The sequence below is a fragment of the Symphalangus syndactylus genome, chromosome 5 (genome assembly GCF_028878055.3).
Source record: "Symphalangus syndactylus isolate Jambi chromosome 5, NHGRI_mSymSyn1-v2.1_pri, whole genome shotgun sequence".
In the NCBI taxonomy this organism is placed as follows: Eukaryota; Metazoa; Chordata; class Mammalia; order Primates; family Hylobatidae; genus Symphalangus; species Symphalangus syndactylus.
Window position 1 is genome coordinate 39333926 of NC_072427.2, and position 21718 is coordinate 39355643.

A 21718-nucleotide genomic window follows, 5' to 3' on the forward strand; every position below is an offset into this window, starting at 1 on the left:
AAAAACATTAAGGTTCGGGGTCAGCCCCACCTCACTACGAATCTTAGCTCCACCACTTACAAGATGTGCAACCTAGGTAGTGTTATCAGACAAAATACAGGACACCCAGTTAAAATCTGAGTTTCCGATAAACAGCAAATCACTTTTTAGTATGCGTATGTCCCCAATATTGGATGGGACACATCACACTACAACTCATGCAAAACTTTTTTCATTGTATTCTGAAATTAAAATATAAATGGGCATCCTGTTTTTGTTTGTTTTTGCTAAATCTGGCAACCCTACACCTAGAGCTGGTCCTTTAACTTTCCTGGGTTTAATTTCCCCACTGGTATCGGTGAAATCACCGAGATGGAAGAAGGCAGCAAGATGCTTGGCATACAGCCAGCACGCGGTGGGTGGCTTTGCTTCCATCCTCCTCAGGAAACTTTGTTCTAGTAGAGGTTTTTTATTTTTTAGGAAAAATTTCAAGCATCACCAAAAGTGAAAGAATAGTAACAATAAAACCCCATACACCCATGTCGCGGATGCTGTGACACACCCTGACCAGGTCCTCTTCACCTCTAGCTACTGGGAGTTTTGGGGCAATGGCTCACAGATGTCCCTTTATCGGGAGAATTGTCCTGGGTCAGGCAATGATTCCCCCCTCCAATGTGGGTGTGTGTGTGTGTGTGTGTGTGTGTGTGTGTGTGTGTGTGTGCATGCACACGTGCCTGCTTGTCTGCCTGCAGCCAATGACCAACTGACATGGAACAAAGGGCTGGGCCTCACACCTCAAAGTGTGACCATTCAGAGGAGTAGTTCCCTCTCCACGTCCCCAGGGATCAGGCTGAGCTGGACTCCAGCGGAGACCACATTCTTGCTGCCCCATCATGCTCCCCCTCACTCCTTTCTTCTGAGAACACGCTCCCCAATAAACTATGTGCATCTGAATCCCATCTCAGGCTGTGCTTCTAAGAACCCAACCTAAACTACCTCTCACCCAGATTCAACAGTTATCAAGATTTTTGCCACACTTGTTTCATCTAGCCCCTTTTATTTGGTGTTTGGTTTGTTTGTTTTGGCTGAAGTACCTCATATCATTTCCCCCTACATCCTTCATGATGCATCTCTAAAAAAATATAGGCAGTTAAGTTTTGACTTCCTTCCCTGATTGCCCTCCCAAAGGAGAAGGCTCTTGTTGGGGAAAGAGTCATAACTCCCAACAGTGCCAAGGGACAGAGACCAGAGGCCAAAGAGGCAGGCACCCAGCCATCCACTCTGGCTCCCAACCAGCCCTGGACTATGGTGTGGCTTTGGTGGCCAGCAGGCCATGGTCACCTCAGGTCCCACCTCTTTTGTGTGGACCAAGAGCTCTGGGATGGTGTCCTGGCATCCTCATGATGATGCTGCCAGGGCCTGAGTTTCTCTCTATCCTAAAAGCAGGGGATGGCATGAAAAGGCTGAGCTGGCTGTGGCTATTCTGCTGGCCACAGCCCCCGCACACCCTTCTGCTGGGACCCTGGGCGGTCCTACCCACTGGGAGACACAGCCACGAGGGTCCACACTCTACCATGCCATGGAGCCTGCTATGGCAGGAGGCAGTATGGAAGGCACAACAGCTTTTATTTAAAAATACGGTAAAATACACATAACATAAAACTTACCAACTTAACATACATAGTTTTAACGTGCATACTTCAGTGGCATTAAGTACATTCACAATGTTGTACAATCATCACCCTATCTAGTTCCAGAGCTTTTTCATCATCCTAAATGGAAGCCGTCTACCTAATAAACAGTCACTTCCCGTCACACCAGCTTTTGAGTTCAGGGAAAAATTGGGTTCTCATCGCAGCTCTTTCACTTGCTATCTGTGTGACTCTGGTAAGTAAGTGAAACCTCTCTGAGCCTCAGTTTCTTTATCTGTAAAATGAACTAACTTATAGGGTGTCATAAAAGTCAAAGCTAAAGGGTAGTGCCAAGTACTTAGAGCCACTCCTGGCACTATTAAATAAATGCCAGGCTAGGGCCTCTCCAACTAAAAAGGCTCTTCCCCTCCCTCGACCTCCGCTCCCTGCTCTGTTCCCCCTTCAGTTTCCCGAGCTGTCTGCAGTGACCGAGGGAGAGGAGGTTGCTTCCCTCTCCCAGAGGCAGGGCGAATGGAATGAGCACTAATGCGTTCCAGTGTTTTCCCCTTGCCATGCCCAGAACCCAGTTCCAAACCAAAGAGTTACAAAGGCCTTTAAACTCCACACTCAGTACCTCGGGGTGAGGTCAGCCAAAACCTGCATTTCCAAGCACAGTGCTTTTCTACTCTGAAAACAGCCAAATGTGAACTGGCCACTCCTGAGGGTCAGAGCTCCCGGAAGAGCCTTGGGCCTCCTGGCTGCAAGCACTGATGGCCGCCTCTCCAGCCTCTCCCTCCCTCCCGGCTGTGGAGTCGCCTCCCAGTCACCATGCTGGGTTGCCTTTCCCAGTCCAAATCAGGAGTGCAGGACCCCAGCTCGGGCACAGGAGACCTGTCCTTTCATCAGCCACTGTGCAACCGCAGGCCAAGTGCCCTGCCCTTTCAGTTCTGTAAAATGAGGAAAGGATTCCCCATGACAAGGACTCGGCTCTCCTCCAAATCTCCCATCCTGCAGTTTATGTGAACATCAGTGCCCAAGCGGGATGGGACCTCACCAGGTCTTTGAATCCAGTTTTCTCCATTGCCTTCCATTTTACAGACAAGAAACTCACACCCAAAGGCTGAGGCAACTTGCCCAAAGTGTCACATTTGTTTCTGGGAATCCAGAAGAAATAAATTCTTCACTTTACAACTCTTCCCCTGAAAAAACACACTCAACACCAAGCATCCAAGCCATGAAAGTCCTATGCATATATGGTCAGGATATAAAAATCAATTATATTTCTATACACTAGCAATAAATAACTGGAGAATGTTTAAAAGTAACATTTACAGTAACACCAAGAAACATCAACTACCTAAGTACAAGTTTAACAATAATGTGCAAGATCTGTATGTTGAAAACTACAAATCATTGATGAGAAAAATCAAAGACCTAAATATATGGAGAGACATATTATGTTCATTGACTGTAAGAACCAATATTGTCAAAATGACAATGATGTCCAAATTCATCAATAGATTCAATGCAATCCCAATCAAAACCCTAGCAGGCCTTTTTTGTAGAAATCAACAGCTAATTCTAAAATTTATATAAACATGCAAATGCCTAGAATAGCCAAAACAACTTTGAAAAAGACAAAAGACTCACATGACCTGATTTCAAAACTTACTATAATAAGCTACAGCAACCAAGACAGTGCAGTATTGGTAAAAGGATAGACACATAGACAATGGGACAAATTTAAGAATCCATAAAGAGAACCACACATATATATCAACTATTTTAGACAAAGTTAATTCAAAAAGAAAAGAGTAGTCATTTCAACAAATGATACAACAGAACAACCTCTATATGAAAAAGAAGAACCTAGACTCATATTTATACCTTATACAAAAATTAACTCAACATAGATTATAAACCTAAATGTAAAACCTAAAACTATAAAACTTCTAGAAGAAAACATAAAAAAAATTTCTGTCCTTGGGTTTGGCAGAATTATTCATATAACTGACATAAAAAGCATGAAAAGAAACAACTGATACCTTGAGTTTCAGCAAAATTAAAACCTTCAAAAGACTTCATTTAAAAAAAGACAAGCCACAGACTAAGAGGAAATACTTGCAAAACACATATATTTTAAATGGCTGCTAACTAGAATATGTAAAGAATCCTCAAAATTCAATATAAGAAAACAAACAACCCAATATTTAAAAATTGGCCAGGTGAGATGGCTCACACCTGCAATCCCAGCATTGTGGGAGGCCGAGACAGGAGGATCATCTGAGGCCAGGAGTTCGAGACCAGCCTCGGCAACATAGCAAGACTCTGTCTCTAGAAAAATATATAAAATAAAATAAAACTTAGCCAGATACAGTGGGACACAGCTGTAGTCACATCTACTTGGGAGGCTGAGACATGAGGATCACTTGAGCCAGGAGTTCAGGGTTACAGGGAGCCATGGCTGCACCACTGTACTCCAGCCTGGGTGACAGAGTGAGACCCTGTTTCTTTGGGGGAGGAGGGGAAGTGCGAAGATTTGAACAGACACTTCACCAAAGAAGATATACAGATGGCAAGTTAGCGCATGAAAAGATGTTCAACATCATTCATCATTAGGAATGTGATTTAAAACCACAAGGCCAGGCGTGGTGGCTCATATCTGTAATCCCAGCACTTTGGCTGAGGTGGGCAGATCGCTTGAAACCAGGAGTTCAAGACCAGCCTGGCCAACATGGTAAAACCCCACCTCTACAAAAAATACAAAAAATCAGCTGGGTGTGGTGGCGCATGCCTGCAGTCCCAGCTACTCGAGAGGCTGAGACACAAGAATCACTTGAATCCGGGAGGCAGAGGTTACAGTGAGCCAAGATCACACCACTGCACTCTAGCCTGGGTGATGGCACGAGACTCTGTCTCAAAAAAAAAAAAAAAAAAAAAAGACACAATGAGATACCACCACTTATCTATTAGAATAACTCAAATAAAAACAAACTGATCATATCAAGCGCTGGGGAGGATATGGGGTAACTAGAATTCTCATATACTGCTGTTGGGATTGCAAAATGGTACAACCACTTTGGAAAACAGTGCCTGTTGTAAAGTTATATGTACTTTCAACCATATACCCTGCAATCCTACTCCTAGGCGTTTACTCAAGTGAACTGAAATCCACCTTCACACAAAAACCTGAACACAAATGTTGGTAGCCAAAAAAACTGGAAATAACCCAAATGTCCATCCAAGCAACAACATGGATGAATCTCAAAGCAGTATACTAGTTTTTAAAAAGGTACAAAAGGCTATTTGCTATATAATTACATTTGGAAGATGGTCTGGAAAATGCAAAACTATAGAGACAGAAATCAGATGGCTGAATGCCAGCAGCTCAGGGTTGGGGTTGGGCTGACTACAAAGACTCACCAAGGAACTTTAAGGGTAATGCAAATGTTCTCTATCTTGATTTTGCAATAATGGTTACATAATTATAAAAATTCACACAATAATACACTTCCACAAAATTTTACCGTATGTTGATTATATCTTAATAAACCAAAACAAAAACAACAAACTCTACACGGCCTCATGAGGGCTTCTCATTTCTCCACCCAGTCTCTGAGCTCACTGATAGAATGTGACAACCATTCTGGCCCAGAAAATAAAGTGACTCATCCAAGGACACAAGCTCTGGAGGCAGGCAGGCCTGGGTTCAAACCCCAGCTCTGCTATTTACCAGCTTGGTGCCACTGGGCAAATTACCTCTCCCCTCTGAGCCTCAATTTTTTCATCTATCAAGTGGACATAAGTTATAATAGAACTCGTCTTGTTGGTAGGACTAAATAAGCTTAAGGAACAAGAAACAGCACAGTGTCTGCCATCTATTTTGTACTCATCTTTTAGCCACTGTTATTACTACTCCTACTGCTGTTGTCATTATTACTATGAAAGAGCCAGCACTGACTCATGGGTAATGACTCCACACCGTGTCCTCCTGCATGAGATGGGCCATGCCAGGCGCCAGGGCCACCAGTTTCCTGGTTACAACCCCAAGACACAAATGCAGACCAAGGTCCTGCCCAAAAGTCACTCACAGTCTGACTGGGACAGCAGATAAACTCAATGCAAATTCAATGCACTACAAGGGAGCAGTACAGAGATGAAAGCCACTGAAGGTTTAGGAGAGGCCACTGTGGGCTGTGCAATCCCTGAAGGCTTCCTGGAAAAGGAAGGCTTTTCATGAACCTTACGGACAAATCAGATGTAACAAAATCAAAGGAAAGAAGCTGTCAGAAAGAGAGGAACCAGAAAATCCCTCTACCCCAACTTCTCCCCCATGACCCAGCCAATCCCTCCATCCATCCCTGTCAAAAGACAGTGGGCAGTCCGCATCCTTGGCATTTCCTTCCAAGGAACAGCCCTGCACCAAGGAGAGGTGCGGGCACGAAAACAGAGAATCCGGACACCATGCGTCAGCGGGGCACCCACATGTGTCCCCGCATCTGGGCAGGAGGGTCTGATGGAGGGCTGGTCTGGGATCTCGGGCTTCAACTCCCTCCCCACCTTTTTTTCCATAGACCTGAATTTGAGTTTGTCTGGGGAGTGTTTTCTTAAGCCCAAGTGTTTTTCCTGCAGCCCAGGCCCACCCCCTCCCCGCCCCTTCTGCGGGCCCAGGCCCTCGTCTGGAGCAGAGAGCCCAGCGAAATGCTGACTGGCCCGGCCGCGGTGCCGCCTTTGATGCACACCACTCTCCAGACTTCAATGTCGCTGTGTGCACGGCCCCTTTAATAAGTTATTTCCGTGGAAAACCCTGGTAACTCGGTCGTGAATCAAGCCTATAAACACCTCAAACCCATCAAAGCACCCAAGAAAGGGAGGGGGCGGGCCAGAGAAGAAAATCCCTTACGGTAACTCACACAGTGCTCCCTCAGAAGGGCCTGGGAGTCCACGATGTCAGAGGGGCCCAGCGCCCCCTCGCCTGGGGCCCAGCCAGCCGGCTGAAAACACCACGCTGTCACCCTGAAATCCAAGGCTCCAAAGCCCCAAAGGACACTGCCCGTCTGTGTGTCCTGGGGACAATCCTGACCCAACTCCCAGCAAGATTTACAGTCCAGAGAGGCAGACCCAGCCGGTTGCTCCCGGGGTACAGGAATGTAATGTTTTGGCTACTGGTGAAAGGCCCAGTTTATTGGAAACACACTTCTTTTCCAATGTTTAGTTTCCTTTCACTCTTTTCTCCTTTTTGTTTTTCCCAGAGTGCACTGCCCAGGGCCTTAGGAAAGGACATCATGGAGCTTAAAATCCAGCCTCAGGGGTGCTGGGGGATGCAGGGAGATGCAGGGGGACAGGACTCAGTTTTGTCTGAGTAGCAGGATGGCCACAACCTCCGTGTGGGCAGAGGTCCTGGATGCAGAGAGGGGAGACCCTGCTCTAGGCCGAGCTCTGCCACTTGGGAACTGGGGACCAAGCACAGGCGCTGCCCCTCTCAGGGCCCCATCTGTAAGAGGGTGAATGAACCAAATCCCCTCTAGAGGGGCTTCTGACTAAAACGCTGTGGTCTTGGAAAACAGTCTGGCACAATATCTAATAAGGCTGACCCCACATATAATGTAGAGCTCAGCAATTCCACTCCCAGGTATGTACCCAAGAGAAGTATGACCTTGTGTCCTCAAAAAGGCTGGTATAAGGTACCGATTGTAACATCGTGGGTAGAAATCAAAAGCTGGGCACTATCAATAACTGGAAACCATCAGTAATAGAATGGATATGTTAGACTAGTAGAATCACGGTCCATTCCCACAGAATATTATCCGGCAATGGGAGTGAGCAATCGGCAATACACAACAACAATATGGATGAGGCCGGGTGCAGTGGCTCACACCTGTAATCCCAGCACTTTGGGAGGCCGAGGCGGGCAGATCACGAGGTCAGGAGTTCGAGACCAGCCTGACCAACATAGGGAAACCCCATCTCTACTAAAAATACAAAAATTAGCTGGGCGTGGTGGCATGCTCCTGTAATCTCAGCTACTCAGGAGGCTGAGGCAGGAAAATCGCTTGAACCTGGGAGGCGGAGGTTGCAGTGAGCCGAGATCACGCCACACATTCCAGCCTGGGCGACAGAACGAGACTCCGCCTCAAAGAAAAAAAAAACAAAAGGATGAATCCCGTGAATATTCTGTTGAGTTAAAGAAGCTATATTCCAAAAAGCCAATAGGGTATGCCTCTGTGTGCATCGGATTCAAAAACCAGAAAACTAGACAATGGGGTTAGAAGTCAGGATAGAGCTGAGGTACACTTGGGGAGTGGGGAGTGGCTGAAAGGGGACATGAGAGGGGGCTTTTGAGGTCATGGTCTGTTGCTTCATCTGGGCTACAGTGACACAAGAAAGCTCACTTTGGCCAGGCGTGGTGTGGCTCACGCCAGTAATCCCAGCACTTTGAGAGGCCAAGGCGGGCGGATCACCTGAGTTTGGGAGTTTAAGATCAGCCTGACCAACATGGAGAAACCCCATCTCTACTAAAAATACAAAATTAGCTGGGCGTGGTGGTGCAGGCCCGTAATTCCAGCTACTTGGGGAGGCTGAGACAGGAGAATTGCTTGAATCCAGGAGGCGGAGGTTACCGTGAGCGGAGATTGTGCCATTGCACTCCAGCCTGGGCAACAAGAGCAACACTCTATCTCAAAAAAAAAAAAAGAATGCTCACTTTGTGAAAATTGTTCACATGTGACATCTGCACTTTTCTGCATGTATTATGCATTAGTAAAAAGTTTACATTAAACAAACAAAAAAACTCTACACTTTGGGGCCACATAAATCTATTCGCTAAGCCCACAGTCATCCGTGTATCAATTAAAAGGATTTCTGGGATGCCCATCCCTGACCTACCACAGATAGAAGTCCAGCCCTCCCTGAAGTGGCATTCAAGGCCCTCTCCCTGTGGGCCTCATTCCTTACTGCCCTGCCAGAATTACTCCCCATTCCCAGAACAAGTGTCCTCACATCTTCCTGCCTTTGCCCAACAGTTTCCTAGGCTGGGATGCCCTTTTCCTGCTTAAGCCTGGTGAAACCTTGCACCTTCCAACCCAGCTCTGACCCCAGCCTCCCTGGCAGCCGCCCTGGCACACTACTTATTGGAGAAACAGCATTTATGGCTGGGCACAGTGGCTCACACCTGTAATCTCAGCATTTTGGGAGGCCAAGCCAGGCGGATCACTTGAGGCCAGGAGTTAGAGACCAGCCTGGCCAACATGGTGAAACCCCATCTCTACTAAAAATACAAAAATTAGCCGGGCATGGTGGCGCACACCTGTAGTCCCAGCTACTCGGGAGGCTGAGAGAGGAGAATCACTTGAACCTGGCAGGCAGAGGTTGCAGTGAGCCGAGATCATGCCACTGCACTCCAGCCTGGGTGACACGGTGAGTGAGACCCTGTCTCAAAAAAAAAAAAAAAAAAAAAGAAGAAAAAAGAAAAAGAAAAAAGAAACAGCATTCGCCTTGCCTCCCTAGGAAGCGCTTTTCCCCCAGTCTTTTCTATTAGATTCTAAGTTTGCTGAGACTGCCCAGTCTCCTGGGTATTTTCTCCTTCTCACAATCCCATCCCTCAAGCTAACACTTGATTACCAATTCACTAAATTACCATTCACTGAAAATTACACGTGTGCCAGGCACACCGTGCTACATATTGTCACTGTGATCTCCATGGCCTACTACAAGCTGTTGCCGAGCCCACCTTTCAGGAGAGGAAATGCGGGAAGCAAAGTGTTGTTGACGGCAGGTCTGCCTGGCCCCAAAGCCTGGGCTTTCAGCCTCTGCCGGCCATCCCTACCCCTCACTCCACACCCCACTGCAAGGTCTGGAAGCAGGACTTGGGAGAGCTGTATGGCTCTTTATTTTTTAGTTAAACTGTTCAGACCCAAGGGAGGCATCAGGGCAAGGGCATATCAGGGCTCAGGTGGGGCTAGCTCCGGCTTTCCTGAACAATCACAGAGAATCTACCTGGATAGGATGACAACATCCATTTGGAGGAGTTGGTCAGCGAATGTTACTTTAACCACTGCCAGACTCAGTTTGCTCATCTAAAAACTGGAAGTTACAACACCTGCCTCACCAGGTTGTGGTGAGAATCTAATATGTAAGCCCCCAGTGACCCTCAGAGGGATGGTCAGATGTAACCTCCTTGCACAGCTAACCCCCAGAACACAAGTCACAGCTATAGAGACCAGCACAGCTCACAAAAGAACAGGCTGTTTATCCCATGTATGCTTATGCCCAGAAGTAATCAGGCACCGGCCAGGGGCTCTGATACAGAAAGGACTCCTGCCTTGAGGGGGAGACAGTCTGGGGGCTCTGCGATCCTTCCAGGTCCATCTAGATTTGGGTTCTTAGCCCAGACTGCGCATTAGAGTCACCTGGGGAAATTAAAAAAAAAAAAAAATCCCAATGGCCAGTCCAGCCCCAACCATTTTTGGAATGGGGTCTGAGCTTTTCCAAAACTCTTCACAGGATTGATGTGCAAAGAGGGTGGAGAACCAATGATTTGGACCAACTGACCCATTTATACACGAACAAGCCCAAGTGGAAGTAGTTTGAGGCCACCAAGAAACAGGGAACAGAATCAGGACTAGGAGCTGGGCCTCCTGGCCCCAGGTAGGGGTGGTGCTACCTTTAGACTCAGAGGAAACCTCTGAGCTCTCTCTGGCCTTCGCCCTGTGAGGGAGAATGCAGCTAAGACAGCTGGGCAGCCAGGTAGCAGGAGACAGGGTCTGCCTACTTAAGAGCCTGGGCCCTGTCTCCACCCTCCTTGGCTTCCCTCTCAGTCAAACAGCACAGGAAGCCCCAGAGATCACCTAGCCCCCCAACCCCAGTCAGAGTCTCCTTGGGCCTGAGACAGACAATCCCAGCTGAGAGAGTCTGGTGGTGTGGAGACGCCTTGGCCTCTCTGTGCAATCTGTCCTGTTTTATTTTGAACCCTCAGAGGGAAGGGGCAGTGGACCCCTCTGTGAATCACGAACATAACCTCAACGCCTACTACACACCAGGCTCTGCCCTCAGAGCCAAGTCCCCCAAGCCTCATTCCCAACATCCACCCTCGGGGAGCAGCCTAGAGTCCTCGCTTTAGAAACAGTGTCTCCTCCTCCCCAGTGATCCCGGGGTAGGGGGCGGGTGCAGGGAAGGGGCCTGGGAGTGACCCTGCACATCCCTCGGGCCCAGTAGCCTCCTTAGGGGCCAAACCTGAGGTCCAGAGTGGACGTGTGGTTTGCAGACCACACAGCCACTGGGTGGCAGGGCCAGGGACATTTCCCCTGAATGTCATACGTAAGGCAGTGGGCGGGAGGACTGAGGAAGGTGAGTGAAGGGGTGGCAGGTGGGGGAGAACCAGTCCTGGGACACCCGGAGGACACAGGCCCTGAGGGGCTGGCATGGCCACCTGTCTGCAGTGGTGCCTGCTGGATGCCCCATTTCACCTCATTTCTCCAAGGAAGCTGGAGACAGACAGCTGTACCCACTCCAACCCCTCTCCCAATGCTCCCCACTGACCACATCTGCCCAGCAAAGCCCCTCACCTTAGCTGCCTCCCATGGCTGCTGAGGAGCCAAATGGTGCCCTGCCCCTCCCAATTTCCACCCATGTGACGGAGCTGGCCTCCCCTCCTTCTTCCCCACCTGGCATGGAAGGCCTCCCAGCCCAGCTTCTCCCTGCTCTGTCCAGCACTGGCACTATCCTGGACAACTCAAAGAGATCAAAATGACTTCCAGACCCCTATCTGTGAGCTCCCATCTCTTTTAAAGATCAATTAAAGTCTTGGCAATGATTCACCCTGCAGTCTGGGATGGTGGCTTTGATGTCCGCTCCAGACATGAGACCTCTGTTTTTCCAAATCTAGAAACTGCTACCAAATGGTGAGGGTAGGGTCCCTCCCTGGGGCCAAAGGAGCCCCTGCTTTGCAGAGATGCCAGCCCCAAGGTCCTACCCTCTCTGGCAGGGGGTGCCAGGCCCTGACTGGGGGGCATGGGGAAATGGGCCATGAATATCAGGAATTCCTTCCACAAAGGACAACTGGGAAAGCAATGCATCTCTGCTTCCCTTGGCAGCCAAGGGCCATGGAGGAAAAATGTTTAATATAAAAACATCTGACAAAGTGCCTTCAGGATATATTTTCTGCATCAAAGAAGTAGCTCTTGGCAACAGCCACTCTACCCTGACAAGGAAACTTTCGAGCGCAGTTCCCGATTGTTACAGACGCCCGGGGAAAGCATGCCAGTGGGGATAGGAGGAGGGGGACCCTAGAGCCCGGCAGGCAGATGGTTGTGATTAGGCTGGACGCAACCAAGTACATTTTCTGGAATTTCAGGTCTCCTCAGACAACCTGCCGGTTCCCCTGATGATGCAGGCCGCCAATGTGTAGTGAGGGATAGGGGCCATCTGCAGCCAGCCCTGGACAGGCACCCGACACCCTGCCTCGCCAGCAGCCTCCCCTCAGAATCCCACCCACCTGCCATCTCACTGGTCATTCATTTATCCACTCAGCAACCACCCAATGAGCAGAGCCACTGGGGGGCTCGAGGTGATCACTGTTCATGCTGAGTCTCAGGTACCCAGGGACACAGAAGCCCCAGAAGCTCAAGAACCATGTTTGTGTCCTGAGTCTTCCAGGGCCGGCAAGGGCACCTCATCAGACACTGAGGAACCCAACAAGTGCCAGACTGCCTGGGTTCCAATCCCAGCTCTATTGCTTTCTTGCTGGGTGACCTTGGGCAAGTTACTTAACCTCTCCGAGCCTCTTACTTCTTCCTTTAATTTGGCTAATAAAAGTGGCTACCTCAGAGAGTTGTTGGGAGTAGTCCATGAATAAATATATTTATGGCACTTAGAGAGTACCTGGCACAGAGCTCTGTGTTAGCTATGATTATTAAATATGTGTGATGATCTTTCTGTCTTTAAGGGCTCTCTCTGGATCTCTTTACCCCAGGCAAAAATTCATTCATTCATTCATTCATTCATTCCACAATCACTCCCTGGCTGTGAGCTAGGCCCAGTATTAGAAGCCAGATGAGGTCCTTCAGGACCAAGTATATCCCAGGGTTCCCTGGTATCCATGACCATGATCAGCTGTTTCAGCTCATTCCTTTAGTGTTCAGGACAACCTCTCTGGATTCATCTTTCCCCATTCCTCCATCTCTCGCTTATTTACTTTCTAGCCACAAACTCTTAGAACATATGGTATTAACTGCATGCCTCCTTGCTTTTGCACAAGCTGTTCCTCCTACTTGAAAGGTTATCTATAGCCTGTTGTCCGCTTGGTGAACTCTTAGTCATCCTACAAAACCCAACTCAGAATCACCTTCTCTGTGAAGGTGAATGCTCCCTGACTACTCCCATCCCCACCCCAACAGAGTCCCCTGCTTTGAGCACATCTCTAGGGCAGCACTCAGCATGATCAGTCACCACTGTCTGTTTGCTGTCTGCCTCTCCTCTAGACCAACAGCTCCTAGAGGGGAAGGTCCAGCCTTCCTCCATTTTGTATCATCTGCCATGTGCATGTAGTAGATTCTTTTCTCCCCCTTTTTATAATAAATTCTTCTTTGTTTTTAATTTTTATTTTTCCTATTTTTTTAGAGACAGGGTCTTGTTCTGTCGCTCAGGTTGGATCAGAGCGCAGTGGTGCAATCACGGCTCACTACAGCCTCCAACTCCTAAGCTCAAGTGATCCTCCTACCTCAGTGGCTGGGACTACAGGTGTGTGCCACCATGGCCAGCTAATTTTTAAATTTTTTTAAGAGGTAGGGATCTTGCTATGTTGCCCCCGGCTGGTCTCAAACTCCCAGGCTCAAGCAATCCTCCTGCCTCAGCCTGGGATTACAGGCACAAGCCACCACACCCGGCTGCAGTAAGTTCTGAATAATAAATGTTCAATACATTGACTTGTCATTCAAAAGCCCACACTCAGGAAACACAATAGCCCTGAAGTCCTTTGTCTGAGGCCATGAGGAGTCTAAAAGCTCTGTTACCTCTGCTGAGTCAGTTGCCCTCTCTGGACTTTGCAAGTATACCCCCACTGCGGCCCCCAAGTTTAGTGCCTCGGGATAGAGGGGTGGAAGTCCAAGACACCGATCCCCTCCCTCCTCATGACTTTGTTCCATGCCACAGTTTTGCTTTTGGCCAACGACAGGAGAAGCTAAGATGCCCCAGGACAGAAGCTCTAGCTCTTTGACTACTCCCCACCCCAAGGCCTGGGAGCTGGTACGTACAGCCTGGAACACATCAGCACCAAGGAGCCCCTGAGATCAGTGACCCATTGGACCCAATATACAGCTGAGCAAACTGAGACTAGACAGGTGAGGAATTTGCCTGAGGTCACATGGCAGGAAAAGGGCACAGCTGAGCCTAGAAACCACTCTGGCACACTGCCCACCATCCCGCATTGCTTCTTGGCAGACACGGGTTGGCTGGGCCCTCCTTCAGCTGCCTGTTCCCCCAGGACTGCTCTAGTCACCCCCATCACTCCTGCCGACCACCCCTCACACCTCTACCCCAGCCCAGGAAGAATGGATTCTTCTGTGAGATACTCAGGAGGTGTTAGGAAGGGAAGGCATTTTTTTTTCCTTTGGTTGGTCAAAGCTAAAAAGACACATGGCAAGGGCTTGATGTGAGTAGTAAATACCATCCATTTGGAACTGGAGCTGAATGCTCCTTCTCCCCTACCCATTTCTGAGTTGGAAATGGCAGGGTGGTACTGGCCAGAATTGGTATCAGTCTGGCAACCTGTCCACTGCCTCTAGGCTGGAGCCTGACCCCTGGGTATAGGCAGAGTGGGCATGGGTCATGCCCGAGGGCCACCTCTTAAACCCAAGGGTACCGGGCTAGGTTCAAGTCTGATTGTTTCAGGGCACCATTCACCCAGATGAAATGCCCTTCCTGCTCTCCAAAACTAAATGAAATGTTCTTTTCAGCTAAAACGTATCCCCTGCCCTCCTGCTTTCCCTTTGAAACCACTCTGCATACAGCACCCCAGACCCACAGGCAATGAGTACTCTCATGTGACAGGCTTGAGCATCGTCATGTGATAGCAACATTCCGCAGGCCCTGCCTATCGGTCAGGTGTGATCAGTCTGTGAAAATTCATGGAGCTGGCACTTATATGTCCACTCTGCATGTTTGGATAGAAGTTTTTTAAAAAAATCTTTCCCAGGTCCTGGCCTCTGCCCATCTCGTCTCCCACCAACATCTGGAGCTTTGCTTCCCAGTCCCTCGAAACTCCTTTGGCTTCTCAACATAAAGCTCTTTTCACACCTCCAGGTCTTTGCATCTGCTATACCTGGAATGCTCCAAATCCTGTCTTCCTCTACCACGCCAAGAGTTGATCACTAATCCCTTCTTTCTCTGGACTGCCTCTTGTTATTGTTTGTGTCTTTACCTATCTGTGAATACCTTGAGGGCAGAAATAATGTAACTTTTATCTCTGTGCCCCTAGCCCTGTGCACAGTGCCTGGAACACTGTGATGGCCACACCCACCACGTGCAGTGTGACAGGCCTTGGCTGACTCACAGGCATCATCTCATTTAACCCTCACCACTAGGGATATGTTGTTATTATCATCCCCATTTTACCAGTGAGAAAACTGAGGGACAAAGCAGCTGAGTGACTCTCCCAAGGTCACACAACCAATAGATGGCTGACTTGGGGCTTGATCGCAGGGCCCACTGGTGCAGAGCCCATGCTCGTCAGCCCACTACAGCTATAGGGACTCAGAACACACTGAATGGACTGAACCGCACACCCTGGAACACAGAACTCTTAGAGTCTGTTAGATGAGGGTGTTGGACGAGAACACACTTGGTCCCTGTAATCAAGAAAACAGCAGGAAATGACACCGTACACACACACTCCTCTCCCAGCTTCAGTAGGCACTGACGGTAACACCAGACAGCACCAACCCCAAGGGAACCCGGAAATGGGCAAACGGCAGGCACAGTTGCTACCAAGTGGCAGGTGGGTAAGCAGTGTGGACCTACCTTGGGTTGCAACCCTAGGTGGGTCTACACTGCTCCTGCTTGCTGTATGGCTCTGAGTCAGTCTCCCAACCTCCCTGGGCCTCTGTTCCCAAACTCTGCCAACTTACACAATGCAACAATCTACAAAATGATCTGTGCCCTCAAGGAGCTTACAGTCTGGTTGGTGGAGGAAAGATACCCACATCCAGCTCAGCCCCCAACTCTCCATGTAGCCTACTGTGGCTCCCTTCCTTCCCCTGGCATCCTCCTTTCTAAACTGAAGGGCCTGCTCTCACTAACACAGCTCTGAAGAAACCCACATGCTGTGAGGACTGAGATACCAGGCACAGAGGGCCAAGGTTCCAGCAAGAACTGCCCGATCCCAGTGATGGGCAGCTTAGACCATGCCTTGCATATAGCTGGACAGTGACTGCCCAGCTCCCACCGTGAGGGCCCTGCCCAGTGTTCCATAACAAGCATCCCCATCCCCTTCCCAGCGCCAGACCCTGGCAGGGGTAAAATATCTCATTTAACCCTCACCATTAAGGATATGTTGTTATTATCATCCTCATTTTACAAGTGAGAAAATGGAGGGACAGGGTGCTTAATAAAGCACTTGAATGGTTATCTTACAGGCACTAGAATAAGACAGCAGAGGGGAGCCACTGGTCCTAAAGAAGCTTGCCCAGTGTGCCGCCTCCAGCCCCACAGCATGGAGTCAAGCAGGCCCGGGTGCTTAAGTAGCCCTGCCACTTCAGGCTCCCGCTAAGTGACTCAGAGCTCACCCGGCCCGGCCTGGCCAGGGCTCCTTCCCTCACCCAGGGCTTAAAGCTCCTTATGACATGTTCATTGTTTTTCTAGGCTGGAGTCAGAGATGCTGAGAGAACCCTGCCCTCTGCCACCAGCCTTTCTCGGAACTGTCATTTCTTCATCCTGCAATTCTGAGAATTATGGCATGTTCTACTTTAAAGTTGGAAAAAAAAAAGTTTGCCTACCAGCCACTCACACCTTAGTATGAATTTATTTAACTAGCTTCTCTTCCTTTCCTCCCCAAACTAAACTGAAATCAAGCAAATGGAAGAGGAAAGGAAATACAGCAGAGAAGAGCACAGCCTGACAGGGGCCTTGGACAGTCAGGTGACAGCACCCCAGGCCCTGAATTAGGCGAGGAAACCAGAGTGCCAAAGTTCTGAAGGTACCCCAAAAGTTCTAGGCTTTCCATTCTTCCCAAATCCCATCGAAGACTCCAGGTGTAAGGTCTCCAGATTTGGTTAAAGCTCTGCATTCTAGCCTCCCTCCACCACCCCCCTCCCCAGTGACCTTGGTGAAGCCACTTGCCCCCTCTACACTGTTTAGTGGAATCACATATCCAAATTGGGAGCTGATGTAGAGATCAAATGAAGGTTTTCCATCAACTACTCAGCAGAGAGCCGAAGCAAGTGCGTCTCCTTTCCTGCAGCCCCTCGCCCTGCCCACTCATGCCTCCTTGCCTGCCTGGGCCTGGGACTAAGCCTCAAGAGGCCCATCCTTCCCCCAAGTGGCCTCAACAACAGGACAGGGAAGCAAAGCAGAGACCATGGAGCTGGATATAACAGATAGAGTACCAGGCCCAGCGCTGGGATCGTCATTGTGCGAGACAAACTAGGGCAGTCTCCATCCCGGGGCTGCAGACACCCTGTTTGGGGATGACGTGCATCCCAGGACACTGAGGGTGACAGGGCTCTCAGGATCGGCAGACCCCCAGAACTCCGGGAGATGGAAGGCCAGGCCAGCGAGTGGTGTGATCTCTGGGTGGTCCCCAAGGTTTGTCCAGTAGTGGCCTGGAAGGGCACGGAGCCGCCCTGCACCCTTGCTAGCCCCTCATCCCCTTCTCCAGTACTTAAATCAGGACAGGTGCCCACCAGGCTCCTTTTGATCATTTTACTTTGCTCCTGCCAGGGTCTGGCTTAGGGAAGGGAACAGGGATGCTTGTTGTAGGACACTGGGCAGGGCCCTCAGGGTGGGAGCTGAGCAGTCACACTGTCCAGGCTCATGTTCCAAGCCTGCCACTTACATTATGGGCAGTTGGCCCAGCAATGAGCCTCAGTTTCCTCCTCTATGAAATGGGGAGAATCACACCTGTCTCACTGGGTTGTGGTAAGGAGTCAATGAAATGAAGAATGCTGGCGCTTAGCAAAGTGCCTGACATGTAGTGAGTGTCGATAAATGTCAACTGCTGTCATCATCAGCACCATCATCATTATTTGTCCTTAGACATCAAATGCCCTGGCCTGGCCCAACACATTGTGCCCACCTCTGCCCCTCACCTTTCTGACTTCACCTCTGATCCTGCCCTCCCACACAACCTTGTATTCCATCTTGCAGAATGACTCGTGCCTTCACCATCCACCAGGACCTGTCGCCCCCTAGGCCATTTCCCTCCCTGAATATGTCCTCCAGTGTGACAGCCAGCACAGCCCCATGTCTTTGGGCTCCCAATAGGCAGGCAGGCAGCTTAACCCACAGGACCTCAGATCCCCACAGCACAGAGCAAGCTGGAAAAGCTAACAGTGGGCCCTCAGGGGGGAACATTCCACGCATGGCATCCCTGGAAGGGACCAGGATGACACAAAGGGAAACACTCCATTCACCTACTGAGGCCACCCAAAACTCAGACCAAAGTCCTTCAAGACCTCACTCAATGTCTTGGCATAGGAAATCCCCAATTTCCTCCCCAAATCCTTCGGCTCCTTAGAATTCTAAGGCATTGGACACATTTTCCAACACAGTCCTTTTGCAGAGTCACAAGTAGCAGGGACCTTCTCACCACCCGGTACCAAAGACTGCTCTGGGATATCCGGGCGGAAATCTCAGACACAGGCCCAATGAGGCCCAAAGGCAACAAAACTAATGGCCTTGGGGTCTCCTGAGACATCCCAGCCTCTGGATTGAGGGAGAGGTCTCCTGACAGTGCTTGGGGGTCTGGTCCTTCCAGCCTGAGCCATACCAGGCCTCCTCTGGAATGGTTGGGATCTAATGAGACTATATCTGCAAACACCTTAAAACTGTAAGGTATGCACATGCACATGCATAGACAGACAGACAGACAGACAGACACACACACACACACACACACACGGACTTTCCACCATTAACAACAGGGAGAAAGAGGATGTCAAAAAATTACCCATCTGTCCAGACAACCAACGCCAGTGGAATCCATCTGAGGGCTGGCAATGACACAAAATCATAAATTCAGAAATACTTTTAAGCCCCTTGCTTCAAAATTATATGTGGCTTTCACTCATGTTGGTGAAGAGGAAAAAGAAAGGATTGAAATTTTAACTTGTGTTCATCTGATTGGGCCTTTGAGGGAAAGAAATTATTAGAGAAGGAAGTACCCTAATGAGGGGAGCCACCAGAGACCAGAAGGCACTCAGGAATAGGACCCAGAAGACCTGGACCCCAGGACCACTAGAGCCCAGGACCAGGTTGCCCATTGTGGGACCCTGTGTGGCAAGTCACATTCCTGCTTCTGCTTCCAGCCTCCCCATCTCTGCAACAGCCATACTTTTGTGAGCTCCCATGCCTTGGTGAGAAGGGAATGGATGGGCGAAAGCTCTGGGCTGGGGAAATGGCCAGGCAGCCATGAGCAGCCAGTGCTGCATTATCCTTAGAGTTGCAGGGAGACTACATCAAGAATGACAGGGCTTTAGGGGAAATACATTTATTGAAGGTACATTTGGCCCTTGCAGAAAAGTGGGGGACAAAACAGTGATGAAGAGCACAGACCCTGGAGACAAACAGCCCATGGCTGTTCCAAGAGAATGCACATAAAGGCGGCCAAGTGGAGTGCTGGCCATAGCATACACTCAATAAATGGCTATGATTTTGGCAACTGCTACCATGGCATGGATGTGGGGTGAGGGAAGAATGGCTCAGATGGAGACACACAGCCGTCCAGCCATGCCCACTAGGTATGCAGCCCCAGCCTGGGGGCTGTCAGTCCCAGCCAGCACGCCAACAGGCCACCATGCCACCAGCCATGCTCCCAAAGGGCCCCACAGACCTTGCCCCTGGCCCTCGATGTCCCCAGTCCAACACCGACCTCTCATTTCTCAAGGAAAGTTTGATTCGGATATTCTTCCAGATGTGGGGGTCCCTATGACCAGCTTCTAACTGCAGGGGACAGAGGACTCCAAACCACGGTTCCCTCGGCTTCCTATCCTAGCATCTGCTGCTCAGGGAGAAACACAGAAACCACTGGCCTTTGCCAAACTCCTCACTTGCCAGATCCTCCCTGCAACCTCATTCAGCCGGCTCCAATTCCCCCAATCTTCTGACCCTTCACATTGATCCCTGCCCCAGAGTGGGGACACGAGGAAGACAAATGTGTACCACATCCACTTTGCTGCCTCTCGCAGCTGGGGGAAGAGGATCTCTTTCTAAACAAGAGACGGAGAGCTGTGCTGAGCTTTTATCATTTCCAAGCGAGACAAGAGAGAGACAACTGGTTAAAACGTGGTAGACAGGTGCTTTAAAAGTTATCTTCAGGTTTCACTCATACAGACTGTTCTTAACCCCAAGAACACCAGCGACTGAAACATTGGCAACCTTCCCATCCAAGGATTGGAGGAAAAGGGAAACAAAAAGAAGAGGGGAAGTCAAAAAGTCTTCCACCAAGCCCCCTCCGCAGCTGTCCCCTTCGATAAATTTCAACACAACAGCAATGCACAATGAGAAAAAATGCTGACCTGAGAATTCACCCGGAGCAGTGATGAGGGAGTTGGTAGCCTCCGTTTCAGTGTAAGACAATGTGGAATCGGACAGATCTGTGGGAGGAAAGAAAAAGAGGACTTAGTTGGCCGTGGGGCAGCACTCTCTTTTTTCTTCTTTCTCATGCATCTGTGTATGTGTGCACGTGTGTGGATGTGTGTGCTTGCAAAGGGCAGCATGTCCCTCCCAACTTTCTGCTGTCACCCTGTAACCCCATCTCAGGATCACCCCAGACCAGACCAGCCTGCCCAGGAACTCTTCTGGAAAGTGCTGACTGTGGTGAAGCTGGTACCTGAAAACGCTGCAATTGCCCTGACCACGGAAATAACCCAAGTTCAGGGGACCGAGCAAGTAGCAACTTGGAGCCTCCGTGGGTAAGGTTAAATTAAGCCCCTAAACAATTCATAGTTGCTGTACTTAATTACAACCATTAAAATTCTTGAAGTTGTTCCTTCTTGCTTCCTTCCTTCCTTTCTTCCTTCCTTCCTTCCTCCCTCCCGCTAGAGCTGGGGAAACTGTTTTAACAAGTCACCAGCCGTCCTCACTCTGTCCCGCTTACACCCCTCTAATTAAGGGCTCAAGCATTTGCTCCCAGATTAACTTTGTTTTTTCTCTCCCCTCCCCCACTCCCTAACATCCAAACCTGCTCACAAGAGCAACTTTTAATGTCTGGACTGTTCTTTTTAAGGCGTTGGTTTTTTTTTTAAGTAGTTTTAAGTACTTCATATGTACATTATTGGTTTTCCTCTGTCTGCAGAGCAGTTAGATGAGAAAGAGAAATTCGTTTGCACATTTTCTATAGAACACTGAGCTGCTAGCTTGACAAGCCGACGCCTTTTGGGACAGGCAGACTTGGAAAATTTTTCCTGGGCCTGTGCCTCTGCTACCACCAATGGATGTTGTCCCCGTTAAGGGACAGGCCTGTCTAGGAGTTGGAAGGCCTGCAGCACACACATCTTCTCACCTGGCACAATCCAGGACTGGTTCGGGTGGTCCCACCTGGCCCCCGCCGGCCCAGCACAGCTACTCCAGGCAAAAGATTCCTGGCATAAAACTGTTTGCCCAGGCCCTCACTAGCTAGAATTCCATTTGATCCTGCAGGAATTTTTTTCCTTTTACCACATGGCTTGGGGAGCGGGAAGATAAAACATTAACCAATTTGGCCTTTTTTTTTTTTTTTCCTCTCTCGTTTCCCACTTGCCAGATGCTGACTGGGTGTTCTGGGTTTTATTTTGTTTTTTGGTCTCATGTGATCACAGAGGCTTAGAAGTGAACTAGCTTTTTGTTTACGAAAAAGCAACAATGCAAGGAAGAGAAAATAATACCAAAAAATAACGCGGGACTATTTATCAGGGAACGAA

The 21718-nt window shown here is 49.3% G+C and overlaps 1 protein-coding gene across 1 annotated transcript in view; it reads right to left on the reverse strand.

Annotated features, from left to right (window-relative positions):
• Positions 1-21718, reverse strand: part of SMAD6 (SMAD family member 6) — a 77739-nt gene that overhangs the window by 43026 nt on the left and 12995 nt on the right. Inside the window, exon 3 of the mRNA XM_055278038.2 lies at positions 20336-20413. Coding sequence (XP_055134013.1) covers positions 20336-20413 — 78 coding nt within the window. The remainder of the gene's footprint in view (positions 1-20335; positions 20414-21718) is intronic.